Genomic DNA, 17076 nt, shown 5'->3' with positions numbered 1-17076 from the left:
TGTCACAGCCGGATTGCCCTCACATCCTGATTCTCTCTTAATAGCTATGTTCCCTCTCCAGCTCTACTGAAATTTCCTTAGCTACAGGCATCACTCCATGCTATACTTGCAGCAACCATTCCGCCTGGTACTCTAGCTGCTCCTTTTGTTGTCGTCAAGCCTGTCTGTCTTCTCTAAAGGGCGAAGAGCACAGCATTGTTCTGCCCAGCACTCCTCAAGGCTCTCTGCTGCTGTGTGTCCCCGTTCAGGATGTGGTCCCAGCCAACTCCTCAAGCTCAACAGTCATCATTTTCCTCCATACAGTATTCCAGAAGTTGATGCTTAACAATTTCCCTAATATTTATTGACTCAAATATAATGCTAAGTGCTTTACAGGGATGACCTAGTCTAAAATTCCACGCTTCTATTAGGTTTTCTCACACTTGAAGGTAGCTATGCTTGCTCAGGAAGCCAAGTTATCAACTTCTGTGGCAAGCAGTATCTTCTTGACATTCCCCAAATTCAAGTTCCTCTACGGCATCTGGGATTTTTATACTTGAAAACTCCTCTCTACTCTACCTCTGATCTCACTAACCTTTCTTTTTTCAGGTGCAACTTTAAGCAGACCTTTCAGGGAGATTTCCTAAGACAGGTTGATTTTCCCTGCTGCTGCTGCTCTATTCCTGTCCATCACTTTCCCATTTTGCACAGAAATTGGACAAACTTTAAATTCTTTGTGGATAGGGACAGTGTCTTAATTTTACTTTCTCTGGTCTTTTTGAGTTTCCATTACCTATGAGGCTATGCATTTATTGAAACCTCATTCCTGCATATGCAGCCACATTCCCAAAACTGGACCCAGGTAACAGAGTTTGTCATGGTGGGCTTTGCTGGGGTGCACGAAGCACGCCTTCTTTTCTTCACCATCTTCTTCACCATGTACCTGTTCACCTTGGCAGAGAACTTGGCCATCATCTTAGTGGTGGGCTTGGACCACCGGCTATGGAGACCCATGTATTTCTTCTTGACACACTTGTCCTGCCTAGAAATCTGGTACACGTCAGTCACAGTGCCCAAGATGCTGGCTGGTTTTATTGGGATAGATGGAGGCAAGAATATCTCCTATGTTGGCTGCCTGTCCCAGCTTTTCATTTTCACCTTCCTCGGGGCAACTGAGTGCTTCCTCCTTGCTGCCATGGCCTATGACCGCTACGTGGCCATCTGCATGCCTCTCCACTATGGGTCTTTGGTGTCCTGGGGCAGCTGCATCCGTCTGGCAGCTGCTTGCTGGCTGGTAGGTCTCCTCACACCAATTTTGCCTATCTACCTCATGTCTCAGCTGATATTCTGTGGCTCCAATATTGTTGACCACTTCTTCTGTGATGCCTCACCCTTACTAGCCTTGTCCTGTTCTGACGTCACCCTGAAGGAGACTGTGGATTTTCTGGTGTCTCTCGCTGTGCTCCTGGCCTCCTCCACAGTCATTGCCGTGTCCTACGGCAACATCGTCTGGACGCTGCTGCATATTCGCTCAGCTGCTGAGCGCCGGAAGGCCTTTTCCACCTGCGCGGCTCACCTGATGGTGGTGAGCCTCTTCTATGGCACTCTTTTCTTTATGTATGTCCGGACCAAGGTGGCCTCGTCCATCAACTTTAACAAGGTGGTATCTGTCTTCTACTCCATTGTCACACCAATGCTTAACCCCCTCATTTACAGTCTTCGCAACAAGGAGGTGAAGGGAGCCCTGGGCAGAGCTTTTTCTCTCAAGTCCTGGAAGAAGTGAGAAAGCAGATTGGCGGGGAGTCGGGTGCATTGTCTTGGAGATTTATTACCTTTATTTTTTGTCATGTGTATTTGTATGTATACATGTCTGCATGCATTTATGGGCACATATTTGTGTGTACTTGTGCACACATGTCTACATTACATGCATGTGGAAGGCCAGAAGTTGATGTTGGCTATCCTCAGTTGCTCTCCAACTTCTTTTGGTGACAGGGTCTCATTGAACCTAGAGCTAACCAATTCTGCTAGATTCAGCTAGGTTAGTCAGTGAGGCTAGGGACCTGCCTACCCCTGTCTCCCAAGCACTGGGGTTAAAAGTATACACTACCACACCTCGCTTGTTTTCCAGATCCTTTTTGTTTTTAATTCAGAAGAAACTTTGTATGGACACATCATGTGTTGGTACCATCATTCCCTCCTCCCTGCCCCCATTCCACTGAGGGCCCTCCTCAGTGGGACTGCTGGCATTCACCATGGAGTTGTGAGAGAAGCAGTAAGCTACTGTTGGGGGTGGGGCAATGCCTTTGATTTCCCCTCCAACCGTGTGGCTCTTACAGTCTTTCTACCCCTCTTCCGCAAAATTCCCTGAGCCATCAGACCTGTCTTTTCACATGGGTCCTGGGGATCTAGAATCTGGTCCTCATGCTTGCACCACAAACATTTTACCCACTGGACCACTGCCCCAGCCCTGATTTATTTAGTTTTTATATTACTTAGGCTGGCCTGGAACTTTTGATGAGCCGGTTCCAATTGGATTTTATGAGTGTACTGCTACACCCTGCTTACCTTCAATATTTACCAGGAAGGTGATGAGTGCTGTGGAAAGAAGCCATGCATGGGTAGTCAGGAATTATGGACTATGTAGTAAAGAAAAACGCTGAGCTGCTATATACAAAAGAGCCCTAATTAAACTGTAATTTGGAGAATGAGAATATTTCTGGAAAGAATCACAGGCGCGTACACTAGGTTGATAAGTAGCTCTGTTCAAGAGGAATCCAGTGATGATTGTTCCTTCCTTCTTTTTTTTTTAATTTTAAAAAAAAAAATTTTTTTATTTGAGAGCGACAGACACAGAGAGAAAGACAGATAGAGGGAGAGGGAGAGAATGGGCGTGCCAGGGCTTCCAGCCTCTGCAAACGAACTCCAGACGCGTGTGCCCCCTTGTGCATCTGGCTAACGTGGGACCTGGGGAACCGAGCCTCGAACTGGGGTCCTTAGGCTTCACAGGCAAGCGCTTAACCGCTAAGCCATCTCTCCAGCCCTGTTCCTTCCATCTTACAAGATCCACATCTCCCGGGTTGCTGGCAAAGTAAAGCCTGAAATATAGCTGACAACTTGCTTTTCAATGACCAAGAAGTTTTTATATTTTTAAATTTCAAACAAAAATATTTTTAAGAATAAGAATAGTTCATGGCACAAAAGTTCTATAAGTCAAGTGTACATATATCTGGATGAAGTTAGAATAAAGCCATAACCATGAATTTTGCTACAGTGACAGGCATGAATGCTTTTATACTTCAATGGTCTAGTTGGGTGGTTGTGACAGAGTCTTTTTGCCAACCTCTGACCTACAGCCTTGTTATTTTCATGGTCAACACTGGCCAAGAGGGTGAGGGAAGAGTGTGGGAGGAGATATATCCTCTGTCTTAAGGTTTCTTGACCAGTTATAACAGTCATCACTTTCACTTACACACACACACACACACACACACACACATATAAATTTCTTTGTTTTTTTTAAGGTAGGGTCTTACTCTAGCTCAGGATGACTTGGAACTCACTATGTTGTCTCAGGGTGGTCTCGAACTCACAGTAATCCTTTTACCTCTGCCTCCTGAGTGCTGGGATTAAAGGCGTGTGCCATCACCCCTGGCCCACTTACATCTTTGGTGAGAAGTGAGGCATACATTACAGCTAACTGCAAGAGTGGTAAAAATAGGGAGCCAGATGCCCAGTTACAATGTGATAATTGTAGAAAAAGGAGAACACATTTTGAGAGAGGATCAGCAGTTTGTACCATAGACCAAATTCCCAGAATCAGATTTGAATTCTCATCTTATCTATGTACTTAATCTTTTTATATCTTCATTCTCTTACTTGAAATATAGATTGATGCTTTCTCTATATTATGGCGTTTGGAAATTGAGCTGGAAAGTTATTTTTTTTCCAAGACAAGGCCTCACTACATAGCTGAGATAGGACTTAAACTTGCCGTCCTACTGCTTCAGCCTTCTGAGTCCTAGAATTACGGGTGTGAGCTGCCAGCATGCAGAAATGTCTCTATGGCTATGTTAGCTCTCTCAAAGCAAGGCTTAAAAAGACAAATGTAATTCACTTAAATCCATTTATAATCATCATTTGAATATGGATTATAGTGTATGGATAAAGAAAATGAAGATTGTCATTCAGCACCATAATTTCTGTCAATAGCTTGTGAGCTATTACATTTTCCATAGTTAGTAGGCAGGGCAGAAATTATGCATTATGGAAATACACTGAATTTACTGAATATTCAATCAACAATGTACTTCACATTATTTTGAGTGACTGAAAGATGCAAAACAGTGGCAAGATAAGAACCTTTCAGGATCAGATGTGAGAATTTGTCTAAATGGGAATAGAAGAAAATATGCTTTCAGATATGTGAGTTGAGGAAATTTGAATACAAAATGAATTAGATTTTTAGATTTCTGGCTGATGGAAATAGAGAAAAAATATTATGCTACACAGATCCTATTTATGGCAGCAAAAATAATTCATGTTTAAACCCAATGACTGTTGACTGAATTTTGAGAACTACTGTAAGAATAATTCTGTGTAAAATGGCAGTCACTGTTACTATATTGGACTTTTTGAAGGATATGTCTGTATTTTTGTGGCAAATAACACAAAATGTTAAAAACTCAGAAGCATTCTCTTAGGAGAGATGCTGTATGTGTGAAAGTAATCCCACTTTAATAAAACCTAACACAAAATCTAAGCTGGGGATCCTCTAACTTTTGCATGTGATTATTTGTATTACAGTATTAAAACAATGATTTTCTTAAAAAATATCCTTGCTTATCAGAATTCTGGGTTCATGTTTTATGCAGATATCAACAGGTAATTATTTTAAATTATTACTCTATATAAAGGACAAAAAAAATCACAGAAACAATACCATTCACAGTAACCTAAGAAAATATCTTGGGACAAATGTAACCAAGGAAGTGAAAAGCATCTTCAATAGTAACTTTAAAACACAGGACAAAGCTGGGCATGGTGGCGCACACCTTTAATCCCAGCACTTGGGAGGCAGTGGTAGGATTGCCGTGAGTTCGAGGCCACCCTGAGACTACAGAGTTAATTCCAGGTAAGCCTGGGCCAGAGTGAGACCCTACCTGGAACCCCCCCCCCAAAAAAAAAAACCCCAAAAAACAAAAAAAACCCCACCACCACCACCACAAACAAAAACACAGGACAAAAAAAAAATTGAAGAAGATACCAGATGATAGAAAAATCTCCCATGTTCATGGATTGGAAGAATTAGTATCATGACAATAGCCACCCTACCAAAAACAACACACAGAATCAAAGGAATTCAAATCAAAATTCTAGCATCAGGGCTGGAGAGATGGCTCAGCAGTTAAGGCACTTGTGTGGAAAGCCTAAGGATCCAAGTTCAATTCCCTAGTACTCACGTAAAGCCAGATGCACAAAGTGGCACATGTATTTGGAGTTCATTTGCAGTGGCTAGAAGCCCTGGGGCACACATTCTGTTTGTCTGTCTCTACTGTCATGTGGTGGTTTGATTCAGGTGTCCCCCATAAACTTAGGTGTCCTGAATGCTAGGTTCCCAGCTGATGGATATTTGGGAATTAATACCTCCTGGAGGTAGTGTATTGTTGGGGGCGGTCTTATGGGCTTTATAGCCAGTTTCCCCTTGTCAGTGTTTGGCACACCCTCCTGTTGCTGTGGTCCATCTTATGTTGGCCAGGGGGTGATGTCCACCCTCTGCTCATGCCATCGTTTTCCCCTGCCATCGTGGAGCTTCCCCTCAAGCCTGTAAGCCAAAATAAAACTCTTTTTCCCAGAAGCTGCTCTTGGTTAGGTGATTTCTACCAGCAATGCGAACCAGACTGCAACATGTCATTACATATTTCTACTTGCAAATAAATAAAAGTATTTTAAAAATTTCCAGCATCAGCCTTCATAGAAAGAGGAAAAAAATAGGGCTGGAGAGATAGCTTAGTAGTTAAGACACTTGCCTCCAAAACTTAAGGACCCAGGTTTGATTCTCCAGTACCCATCTAAGCCAGATACATCAAGGTGGCACATGTGTCTGGAAATCATTTGCAGTGGCTGGAGGTCCTAGAATGGCCATTTTTTCTCTCTGTCTATCTATTTCTCTCCCTATCTCTCTCTCTCCAATAAACAAATATTTAAAAAAAGAAAGAGGGAAAAAAAACCCCTAAAATTCAAATGGAAGCATAAGACCCAGATAGGCAAACAACTCTGAGGAAAAACAACACTGCCAGAGGTATTAACCATACCTGATTTCAGGTTATATTAGAGAACCTTAGTAATAAAACCAGCACATATTGCTACAAAACAGACATATAGGTCAATAGAATATGATAGAGCACTCAGAGAGTCCATGCAATTACCATTACCTGACTTTTGGCAAAGATGACAAAAGTAACTAATTGGAGAAAAGACAGCATCTTCAATGAATTGTGCTGGGAAACCGGATATCCACATGGAAGAGAATAAAGCTAGACTCTTGTCTCTCCCTGCACAAAGCCAACTCCAAATAGATAAAAAGACCTCAGTGTAAAACCTGAAATTCTGGACTTTTTTAGGGGAAAAGTATGGACTATGCTACAGGATATAGACATAGGTCAGAATTTTCTGAATAGGACTCCAAGTACTCAGAAAACAAGAGAAACAATTGACAAATGGGACCTCATGAAATTGAAGGAAACCTTGTATAGCACAAGAAATAGTTAATCAAGTGAGGAGGTAGTCTAAAAAATGGGAGAACAATACCTTTCCCAGCACCACATCTGACAGAGGATTAATATCTAAAATATGCAAAGAACTCAGAAGACTAAACATGAAGAAAATAAACAACCCAATCAAAAAATGGATGATGGTAGCCAGGCATGTTGGCACATGCCTTTAATTCCAGCAGTTAGGAGGCAAAGGTAGGAGGATTTCTGTGAGTTGGAGGTCCACCCTGAGACTACACAGTGAATTTCAGGTCAGCCTGGGCTACAGCAAGACACTACCTCAAAAAAAAAAAAAAAAAAAAAAAGGCGGGGTGGGGGAGTGGTGATGTAATTGAACAGTTCTCAAAAGAAAAAAATACAAATGGCTAATAAATATTTTAAAAACTGTTTAACATCCTTAGCCATTAAAAATGTGCAAATTAGGGCTGGAGAGATGGCTTAGTGGTTAAGGCACTTGCCTACAAAGCCTAAGGACCCAAGTTTGATTCTCTAGGTCTCACATAAGCCAGATTCACAAGGTAGCACATGTGTCTGGAGTTCATTTGCAGTAGCTAGAGGCCATGGCATGACCATTCTCCCTCTCTCCCCCTCTCTGTCTTTAATAAAGACATAAAAATAATAAAAAAATGTGCAAATTGAAACTACTTTGAGATTCCATCTCAATCTGGTCAGAAAGACAATTACAAAAAACAAACAAACAAACAAAAAAAACCAAAACACAGTGAATGAGTGTCCCTGCTTCTCCACATCCTCCCCAGCATTTATTTTCATTTGACCTTTTGATGTTGGCTATCCTTATTGGGGTAAGGTGGAATCGGGCGGAAAGAATATCAGAGTCACATGTTGGGTCATGATTTGTAGAGACATTTATCATACCAATAACTGGGGGCTAACTCCACAATGCACGACCCATTTTCATTAACAAGGAGGGTCTAATGGGAGGGGGTAGATCACAGATGAGCCTAAATAATGGTACCAAACTGCCTGTATTTACTGAAAAGAAAACTAATAAATCAAATTAAAAACAAAACAAAACAAAACAAAACACAGGCTGGAGAGGTGTCTTAGTGGTTAAATGTGCTTGCTTGCAAAGCCTGACAGCCCATATTTGATTCCCCAGTACATGAAGCCAGATGCACTAAGTGGCACACGTGTCTGGAGTTTGTTTGCAGTGGCAGGAGGCTCTGGCGTGTTCATATTCACTCTATTTCTCTTTATATATTTTTTCTCTCTCAAACAAACAAGTAAACATATTAAAAATATCAGGAGAGTGGGGTTTGATAGAGGCTCTGAGAAAGTATGTGGATTAAGAATAGTTTATTGTCAGGGTTGTGGTGTGCATCTTTGATCCCAGCCCTTGGAAGGCAGAGGTAGGAGGATCACTGTGAGTTTGTGGTCAGCCTGGAACTGTACAGAGTGAGTACCAGATCAGCCTGGGCTAGAGTGAGACCCTATCTAGAAAAAAAAAATACCCCCAAAAGAATATTTTATTATCATCTCTGAGGGGTGTGGTTGGGAGGGCGAGGGGAAAGAAAAGCATTCTGGTGCATACAGCAAGAGAAGGGAAGCAGCAGGAGGCAGGAGGGTCCAGAAGTTTTGGCTAGCCACTGCTAGAGCACGTGGTGAGGGAAAGACATGTCTGAGCTGGGAGGACAGAGTAGATCAGGGTGCTCCATGGTGCATGCTTGGAGGTGTGTGCAGCTGACATGAAGGTTTCAGTGGCAGGCAGCAGTGTACACACTGCTGAGGAGTAATCTCAGAGTGGCTTAGGTTGAGGGAGGCAGAAGGTCAGGAAGGCTGGGGGAGGGAGCCTGCAGCTGAGGAAAGAGAGAAAAGGTACTATGGTGGTTTGATTCAGGTGTCCCCCATAAACTTAGGTGTTCTGGATGCTAGGTTTCCCAGCTGATGGAAATTGGAAATTAACGCCCCCTGGAGGTGGTGTGTTATAGGGGGCGGGCTTATGGATATTAAAGCCAGTTTCCCCATGCCAGTTTTTGGCACACTCTCCTGTTGCTGTGGTCCACCTTATGTTGGCCAGGGGGTGTTGTCCACCCTCTGCTCATGCCATCATTCTCCACTGCCATTATGGAGCTAGCCCTTGAGGCTATAAGCCAAAATATCCCCCCCCTTTATTTTTCCAAAAGCTGCTCTTGGTCCAGTGATTTCTGTCAGCAATGTGAACCTTACTGCAACAGGTACATATGTGAGCAGAGAGGTACAGAGACAGAGATAGACAAAGAAACATACCCACTTGTGATGAAGGGTTGTGGTGGTCAGAATAAGAGAAAACGAGGGCCAGGGAAATGGCACTAGGGCTTTTATGTGTGCGTCATGGGGGCATGGTAGACTGGTCAGTGGGAGGGGCCAATGCTCAAGGGAGACAGGTTGGCTGGGTTCCCTGGTTTGAGGGTGGAGAGAGTGGGCTCTGTACAGGGAGACTTCAGTTTGTGTTAGTTGGGGCGGGATGGGGGGTGGAGCTTTGAGACTGACCCACCCAAAAAACCTCACAAAAGGGCTGGAGAGATGGCTTAGCGGTTAAGCACTTGCCTGTGAAGCCTAAGGACCCTGGTTCGAGGCTCGGTTCCCCAGGTCCCATGTTAGCCAGATGCACAAGGGGGCTCACGCGTCTGGAGTTCGTTTGCAGAGGCTGGAAGCCCTGGCGCGCCCATTCTCTCTCTCTCCCTCTATCTGTCTTTCTCTCTGTGTCTGTCGCTCTCAAATAAATAAAAATTAAAAAAAAAAAAACCTCACAAAAGATCCCAATAAGTAGAAGAGTGGCTCTTGTTTACTGTTGGTGGGCGTGCAAGCTGGTGCAGCCACTGTGGAAATCAATGTGGAGGTTCTTCAAGAAGCTAAAAATAGAATTTCCTCATGACCCAGCTGTACCACTCCTGGGCATCTACCCTAAAGACTCTGCACCCTACTTTAGAGATGAACTCATTCATACTTCTTGCTGCTCTATTCACAACATCTAGGAACTGGGGGCAGCCTAAATCCCCATCAACTGTTGAGTGGATGATGAAGACATGGTACGTGTACACAGTAGAGTTTTATTCAGCTGAAAAGAAAAATGAAAGAAAAATTGTGAAATTTACAGGAAAAATGGATAACACTGGCAAGATCATCTGAGTGAGTTAACACAGGCTCAGAAACACACATCCTACATATTCTGTCTCATATGTGGACACTAGTTTCTAACTTCTAGATTAGTTGGTATAAGCTGGAGTGTTTGTATAGGCCAAGAAGTTAGAAAGGGGACATTGGGGAAGGTTTTGTAAGGCAATAATAGAGCACGTGGGACATGGGAATAGAGGGGGAAATAGTTGGAGGGAAAGGGTTAAGCAGGGTTGGGCAGGGTAGGGGATGAAGGAGAGAATCAGATAGTGGGAGGATGAATCCAAACTCAAGACATGTGAATAAGCCATATGGAAACCTACCACTTGGTACACCAATTAAAATATAATTTAAAAAAGTATTTAAAGTCCCCCATATGGGTGGATAAAGCTGCTCCTAAAAGCCATAAGTTATTAATCATAAATTCTAGTGCAGGCATGAGATACCTCCCACTGAGTTGTTGGTGATGGAGGCTACAGCCCTCAAATAACATAGGCTATTGCCATTGGTCTTTTTTGGCCACCAATACTAGATGGTAAGTCTCTATTAAGACACCATACATTTTAGTTGCAGGACATAGAGAAAGGAAATTGGAACTGAGCTGGAAGCTTCCACTCTGCCAGCTAACTCTCTTTATACCAGAAGGTGCAATGCAAGCTTCTAGGGGGAAAATGATAAACAGTCCTACCCATAGCTGTGGACCCTGTGTATTCCACAACCAAGCTGCCAGGAAAGATATGCTTACTGGTGTAATAGTGGTATGAATGTTATGGTAGTCACCAACTACTGAATTCTGATTGGATTTGAAGCCCACTCCACAGGAGGGAATTCGTACCTAATACTTTAAACCTGGCCAAAAGTCCATGGCTAGGGACATGGGCCCTAGGTGGGGGGACTTACTACTGTGGTTATGTTAAATGGGAATAATGTCAAACTGCCTCCTAAATATATTTATATTTGTTCCCATAAATTTGTACTTCTTGAAGCCTCGATCACAGATGTTTCTCACTATAATGGGCAGAAGTTAGTGCAGAGATGCACAGCTGGCAAAACTGCTGAGACTAAGTGACTGCTGTATGCTCAGCCTCAAACAGGACATCTAAACCACCCCTCCACAATGCTCAGGAAACCCTGTGGAAAAGGGAGCAGAAAGAATGTAAGAGCAGGAGGGTGGGGAGAAGGCCTGCAAAATGCTGTCATCTGGGTATAACATGACATGGCCATTGTACTCATGCACTCATAGTAGCTGTGGTTTCCAACACAAGACTTGGTCTGTCCATACTTTACTATCAATGCAGGCTTCATGAGACCCAAAGCTAGACTACTTAATAGCATCCAGTGGTTGCTAGGAGAGGGGGAGTCAGGTTCATCAGTGGTGTAGCCACTGACTGGTAAGATGCCCATTCTGCAGCAACCAATTTATATCAATGGGTTAACAAAGCCATGAAAGTAAGATGAGGATTAATGGAGAAGAAGTGCATTAGGGGTGGAGGACGGCAATAAGAGAGGGTAGTTGGGGAAGGAATAAGATCAAAATACATTATATACACATATAAAATTGTTAAAAATGGAAAAAAAAACTTAAAAAGTTTAAAGAGACAGGGTTGGTGGCACACACCTTTAATCCCAGCACTCAGGAGGCAGAGTAGGAGGATCCCCATGAGTTCAAGGCCACCCTGTGACTCCATAATGAATTCCAGGTCAGCCTGAGCTAGAGTGAGACCCTACCTTGAAAAAAAAAAAAAAGAAAAAAATGAAAAAAAGTTTAAAGAACTAGTTGGAGAGATAGCTTAGCAGCTAAGGCACTTACCTGCAAAGCCAAAGGACCCAGGTTGGATTCCCCAGGACCCATATAAGCCCTATGCACAAGGTGGTGCATACATCTGGAGTTCTTTGGCAGTGACTCAAGGCCCTGAGGAGCCCATTTTCTCTTTCAATAAAATAAAATAAAATAAAATAAAATAAAATAAAATAAAATAAAATAAAATAAAATAAAATAAAATAAAATAAAATAAAGTAAAGTAAAGTAAAGTAAAGTAAAGTAAAATAAAAAATAAAATAAAATGCTAAAAAAAGTTTAAAGAACTCCTAAAGACAGGTCAGTCTTCAATGAAAAAGTCATAATCATATCAAGGAAATGCATTTTTTTCAAGTGATGAATTTCTGAGAGTATAATCACTTTTTGGGAATGATTGTTTATTCTACTTGTGGAGTATAATACAGGAATGCAAAACACTGACCTAATGTTGACCTTACTTCATTGGTACCCAGAGAAGGTCACAGAAGGTGATTTGGACAAATGAGAATTTTATTTATTTATTTTTATTAGTTATGTACACAGTGTATATAGTCATGTTGGTACCATCGTTAGCCTCCTCCCTGTCTTCCACCCTCTGCAGGTACCCTCCTCATTGGGGAATATGGGTCGTACATTGTGGGACTAGCCATCAATTATGGATAAGAGGCAATGTTTCTGTGCGTAATGACTCAACATGTGGGTCTAACATTCTTTCCACCCCCCTCTTCTGCAAATTTCCCTGAGCCATGTTGAGCTAATTTTAGGTCTGCTTCAGTGATGAGGTCTTGGGAGCCTCTATGTCTCTGGACATCTGGTTTGGTAGGAGTTGAGTGTTCTCTGTGACTATCTCCTTCACCCTTGTGCTGGTACCAGGTTCATGAAGGAAGCAGCACTCTTGCTCATTTCCCCAAATACTCTTAGTTTCAGCTGGGGCTCTTTTGAGGTGTAATGGGCTGGTTCTCTCCTTTGAATCTGTATCCATCTGAAAAGAGAAGCAAATTTTCTATGGAGAGTGAAGTTAGTTCCAGATAAATGGGATAACCTTTGTTTTATTCAGAGAGAATTAATAGGTGTAGGCTCTCTTGTAACCCACTGCTAGTGGGAACTTGATAATGGAGAGTGGGCTCATTTTTCAGATATAGTTCTAACTTAATTCCCAGCTCCAGCTATGGGTTCTGTTCCACTGAGTAGATCAGTTAGCCAAATCAAGAGCAGTTGGTTTCCCACCATGGCTGTGTGCCACTATTGCACTTGTATGAGCATCATGTCAAGTTGTGTGCTGCTGAGTAGCTTAGACCACGAGTTGCTTGGACAGATGTTAGTCATTTTCCCCCAGTCACTCATTTTTATTTTTTATTTTTTTTGGTTTTTCAAGGTAGGGTCTCACTCTGGTCCAGGCTGACCTGGAATTAACTCTGTAGTCTCAGGGTGGCCTTGAACTCATGGCGATCCTCCTACCTCTGCCTCCCGAGTGCTGGGATTAAAGGTGTGCGCCACCACGCCTGGCCCCCCAGTCACTCATGTAGCACCTTCTGGCACTAGACGAGCTAACTCTCTGGGGAATGACTCTCTTCCAGATTCTATCCAGATCTCTTCATGTTCTGTACTAACAGCATCTGGTGTCTTCAGCAGTAGGGTCTTACCATGAACCGTTGGTGGGTCATCAAGTGCTCTGACAGAAATCTGTCTTATTTTGGGAAACCTTGTAGATCTCTCTGATCAACAGCTTCTTGTGAATGTTAGCCACATTGTGGCACTGGGAGTTAGAAGTCAGTGCCCAAGAAGAGAAGGAAGAAAAAGATAAGTAATATAAAAGAGATAGAGAGAAGAGAGACAAGAGGGAGAGAGATACAGGAGAAAGTTAAGGTCAGTCTTCAACATACTCTCTCCAGGGCCTTGTTATTCAGGTGTTCCCTCTAAGGGCCTGATGAAAATTCAACCATTTAGTCTGTCTTTTAGGATGTAGAATTTTATGGTAACATTGCCATTTGGGTCCAATTTTATTTTCCCTACTCCCACCTTTGTCCTCCCATTTGGACCCACCCACCCTGTTGTTCGGTCCTCGAGATGCTTCTTAGGCATGTCAGCATCTCAGGTAGATTCAGGTTAGGCACCGTAGATGAGTGAGACGGTACGACGATTATCTTTCTGTGATTGAGTGAGTTCACTGAGAATGCTCTGCTCCAGGTTTGACCATTATTGTTTTTCAAATTTCATTGTGTCAGTTTTCCTCACTGCTGTGTAGAATTCCATCATGGAGATATACCACATCTTGGTTATCCATTTGTCTAATGCTGAACATCTGGTTTGATTACAGCTCTTAGCTATTACAAATTGAGCAGCTATAAACATGTTTGAGCCAATCTCTCTGATGATATCTCTCTGAGATATCGAGCTTTTGGGATAAATGCCCAGTAAGGGAATAACTGGGTCTGTTTGTAACTCTATAGTCAACCTTTTTAGCAGTCTCCATATTGCTTTGCTTTCCACAGTGGGTGTACCAGCTTACCATTCCCACCAACAGTGAATGAGGATTCCCATTTCTCCACAGTCTTGCCAGCATTTGTTTTCATTTGATTTTCTAATGTTTGCTATTCTTATTGGGATAAGATAGAATCTCATAGTTGTTTTAATTTGCATTTCCCTGATGACTAGGGATGATGAACATTTTCTTAAGCGTGTGTTTGCCGTGTGTATTTCTTCCTCTGAGAACTGCCTGTCCAGTTTTCTGCCCCATTTTGTGAGTGGGTTGTTTGACTTTTTATTGTTTAGGTTTTTGAGTTCTTTGTAGATTCTAGAAATTAGGCCTCTGTTAGTTATATAGCTAGCAAATATTTTCTCCCATTCTGTGGGTAATCTATTGGCCCTGCTTATTGTATGTTTGTCTGTGAAGAAACTTTTCAGCTTCATGAGATCCCAATGGTTGAGTGATTGTTTAAGATCCCTTGCTGCTGGGCATGGTGGTAGTGCATGCCTTTAATTCTAGCACTTGGGAGGCTGAGGTAGGAGGATCACCATGAGTTCGAGACCTCCCTGAGACTACATAGTGAATTCCAAGTCAGCCTGGACTAGAGTGAAACACTGCCTTAAGAAGCCAAAAAAAAAAAAAAAAAAAAAAAAAAAAAGATCCTATGCTACTGGGGTTTTGTTCAGGAAATCTTTTCCCATTCCTATATCATGTAAAGTTCCTCCTATTTTTTCTTCCAGTAGTAACCAAGTTTCCAGACTTATATTGTGGTCTTTAACCCATTTGGACTTGATGTGCATGGCGAGATGTGTGGATCAAGTTTCAATTTCCTGCATGTGGTTATCCAGTTTGTCCAGCACTATTTGTTGAAGATGCTGTCTTTTTTTCCAGCCTATATTGTTAGGGCCTTTGTCAAATACCAAGTAGCTATAGTTAATTGACCCAAAGTCTGAATCCTTGATTCTGTTCCATTGGTCTATACTCCTGTTTTTATGCCAGAACCATGCTGTTTTTACTACTATGGCTTTGTAATATAGCTTTAGATCAGGTATGGTGATGCCTTCAGAGGTGTTTCTTTTGCTTGGATATCTGAGCCACAAATAAGAATTTTAAAGTTAGAACTCAACAAAGAATGCTGCTTATTTTGTTTTGCCAGCTTGTTTCCTGGGTACTTACATCTCAAAAGAAATTAGGAAAGAAACTGATAAAAGAAAATGGATTTATTACTCAGAGTGCAGAGGTAGGAGGATTGCTGTGTATTCAAAAGCAGCCTGGAACTACAGAGTAAGTTCCAGGTCAGCCTGGGCTACAGTGAGTCCCTACTTTGAAAAAAACTAAAAAACAAAACAAAACAAAAACACAACAACCCTAAAAAAAAAAGTGAAAATGGATTAATTTACAGTTGGCCAAATGGAGGTGGGGAGTGTTAGGGATAGGGAGGAGAAGTATAATTTCCTCACCTCTTTGGCTATGATCATCTTACAGTTTATAGCACACCATGAAACAAATGATAGAATGTATGTAGAGATAGACAAATTGGTCCTTTCCTAGGGCTAAGTCCATGTGGAAAAAAAAGGGGGTGTTAAGAACTCCAGTTGTTTTTTCTTTCTTTCTTTCTTTCTTTTTTAAAAAAATTTATTTATTTATTTATTTGAGAGCGACAGACACAGAGAGAAAGACAGATAGAGGGAGAGAGAGAGAATGGATGCGCCAGGGCTTCCAGCCTCTGCAAACGAACTCCAGATGCGTGTGCCCCCTTGTGCATCTGGCTAACTGGGACCTGGGGAACCGAGCCTTGAACTGGGGTCCTTAGGCTTCACAGGCAAGTGCTTAACCGCTAAGCCATCTCTCCAGCCCTCTTTCTTTTCTTTTTAGAGAAAGCAAAAGTGAGTGAGAGCGAGCGAGAGAGAGAGAATTGGCACCAGGGCCTCAGCCACTGAAATGGAACTCCAGAGGCGTGTTCTACCTAGTGGGCATGTGTGACCTTGCACTTGCCTTACCTTCATGTGTCTGGATAACATGAGATCTGGAGAGTAGAACATAGGTCCTTAGGCTTCACAGGCAAGTACCTTAATTGCTAAGCCATCTCTTCAGACCAGATCTCCAGTTTTGAAACAGAAAGGAATTGAGTTTGTGGGACTCAGGGTTCTTATCCCTTCTGACCTGGCCAAGTCCTTTGTCCATAACTCCAGCCCATGTAATAGTTGGCGAGCTTTTTATATCTTCTCTTTGGAGGTTGGCTTCACTATCCGGATTCTTGCATTCCTGTTAAACAGACTAATTTTATAAAAACAAAAACCAAGACAAAAAACCTCCCCCAAACCAAAAAACAAAACAAACAAACAAAAAACAACAAAGAAATTGTCAGTCTTATAGTAAGTAGCAAGAGGTTGGGAGAAAGTGTGGAGTCAATTTTTCTTAGAAAAAGCAGCTTCTAAGTGGTTGTCTCAGTGTGAGTACTAGGATATTGACTCATTAGCTAAGAAATGCCTGTTAACCATCTTGGAAATACCTATTAACTCTCTTTGACCTGGGGCTTGATGAGACTCCTTTGATCCACTCCCAGTGGATGTTCACATGCTGTTGGGCTATAACCTATTTCCTCCTCATATAAGATAACCAGCAGCCACTGTGGAGCAGAGGTCACTTCGTGCTGTAGTCAAGGCAATGACACACTGATTGCTCAGTCCATGATAATGATAATGGAATTGTTGATGAGCTCCCAGGTAGGATATGGGGGAAGATTCTCAGTACCATCTCCCGGGGTTTCAAACCTATCGCTTTGTAGATACAAAACACACAGCTCTCACCTTAAATGAAATGAGTTTATTCTGGATTCGTCTGTGGGTGGTCTTGGCCTAGGAACACAGATTCATCCTAACACAAATTCCATGTTTCAACATATTAACAATTCCATAAGTTTTGTCATTACAGGACAAAAGAAA

The 17076-nt window shown here is 42.3% G+C and overlaps 1 protein-coding gene across 1 annotated transcript; it reads left to right on the top strand.

Annotated features, from left to right (window-relative positions):
• The first annotated feature begins 811 nt into the window (after positions 1-811).
• On the top strand, positions 812-1762 carry LOC101597051 (olfactory receptor 6Q1). Its single transcript, XM_004667717.3, has one exon. The coding sequence runs from the start codon at positions 812-814 to the stop codon at positions 1760-1762; it is 951 nt and encodes a 316-aa protein (XP_004667774.1).
• Positions 1763-17076: the final 15314 nt, after the last annotated feature.

Source organism: Jaculus jaculus, chromosome 1 (genome assembly GCF_020740685.1).
Source record: "Jaculus jaculus isolate mJacJac1 chromosome 1, mJacJac1.mat.Y.cur, whole genome shotgun sequence".
Lineage (NCBI taxonomy): Eukaryota > Metazoa > Chordata > Mammalia > Rodentia > Dipodidae > Jaculus > Jaculus jaculus.
Note: the sequence above shows the minus strand (reverse complement) of the source record. Positions and strands in the feature narration are given on the sequence as shown.

Coding starts and splice junctions, on each gene's coding strand:
- LOC101597051 (XM_004667717.3), top strand. CDS start 812: ATGCAGCCACATTCCCAAAACTGGACCCAGGTAACAGAGTTTGTCATG.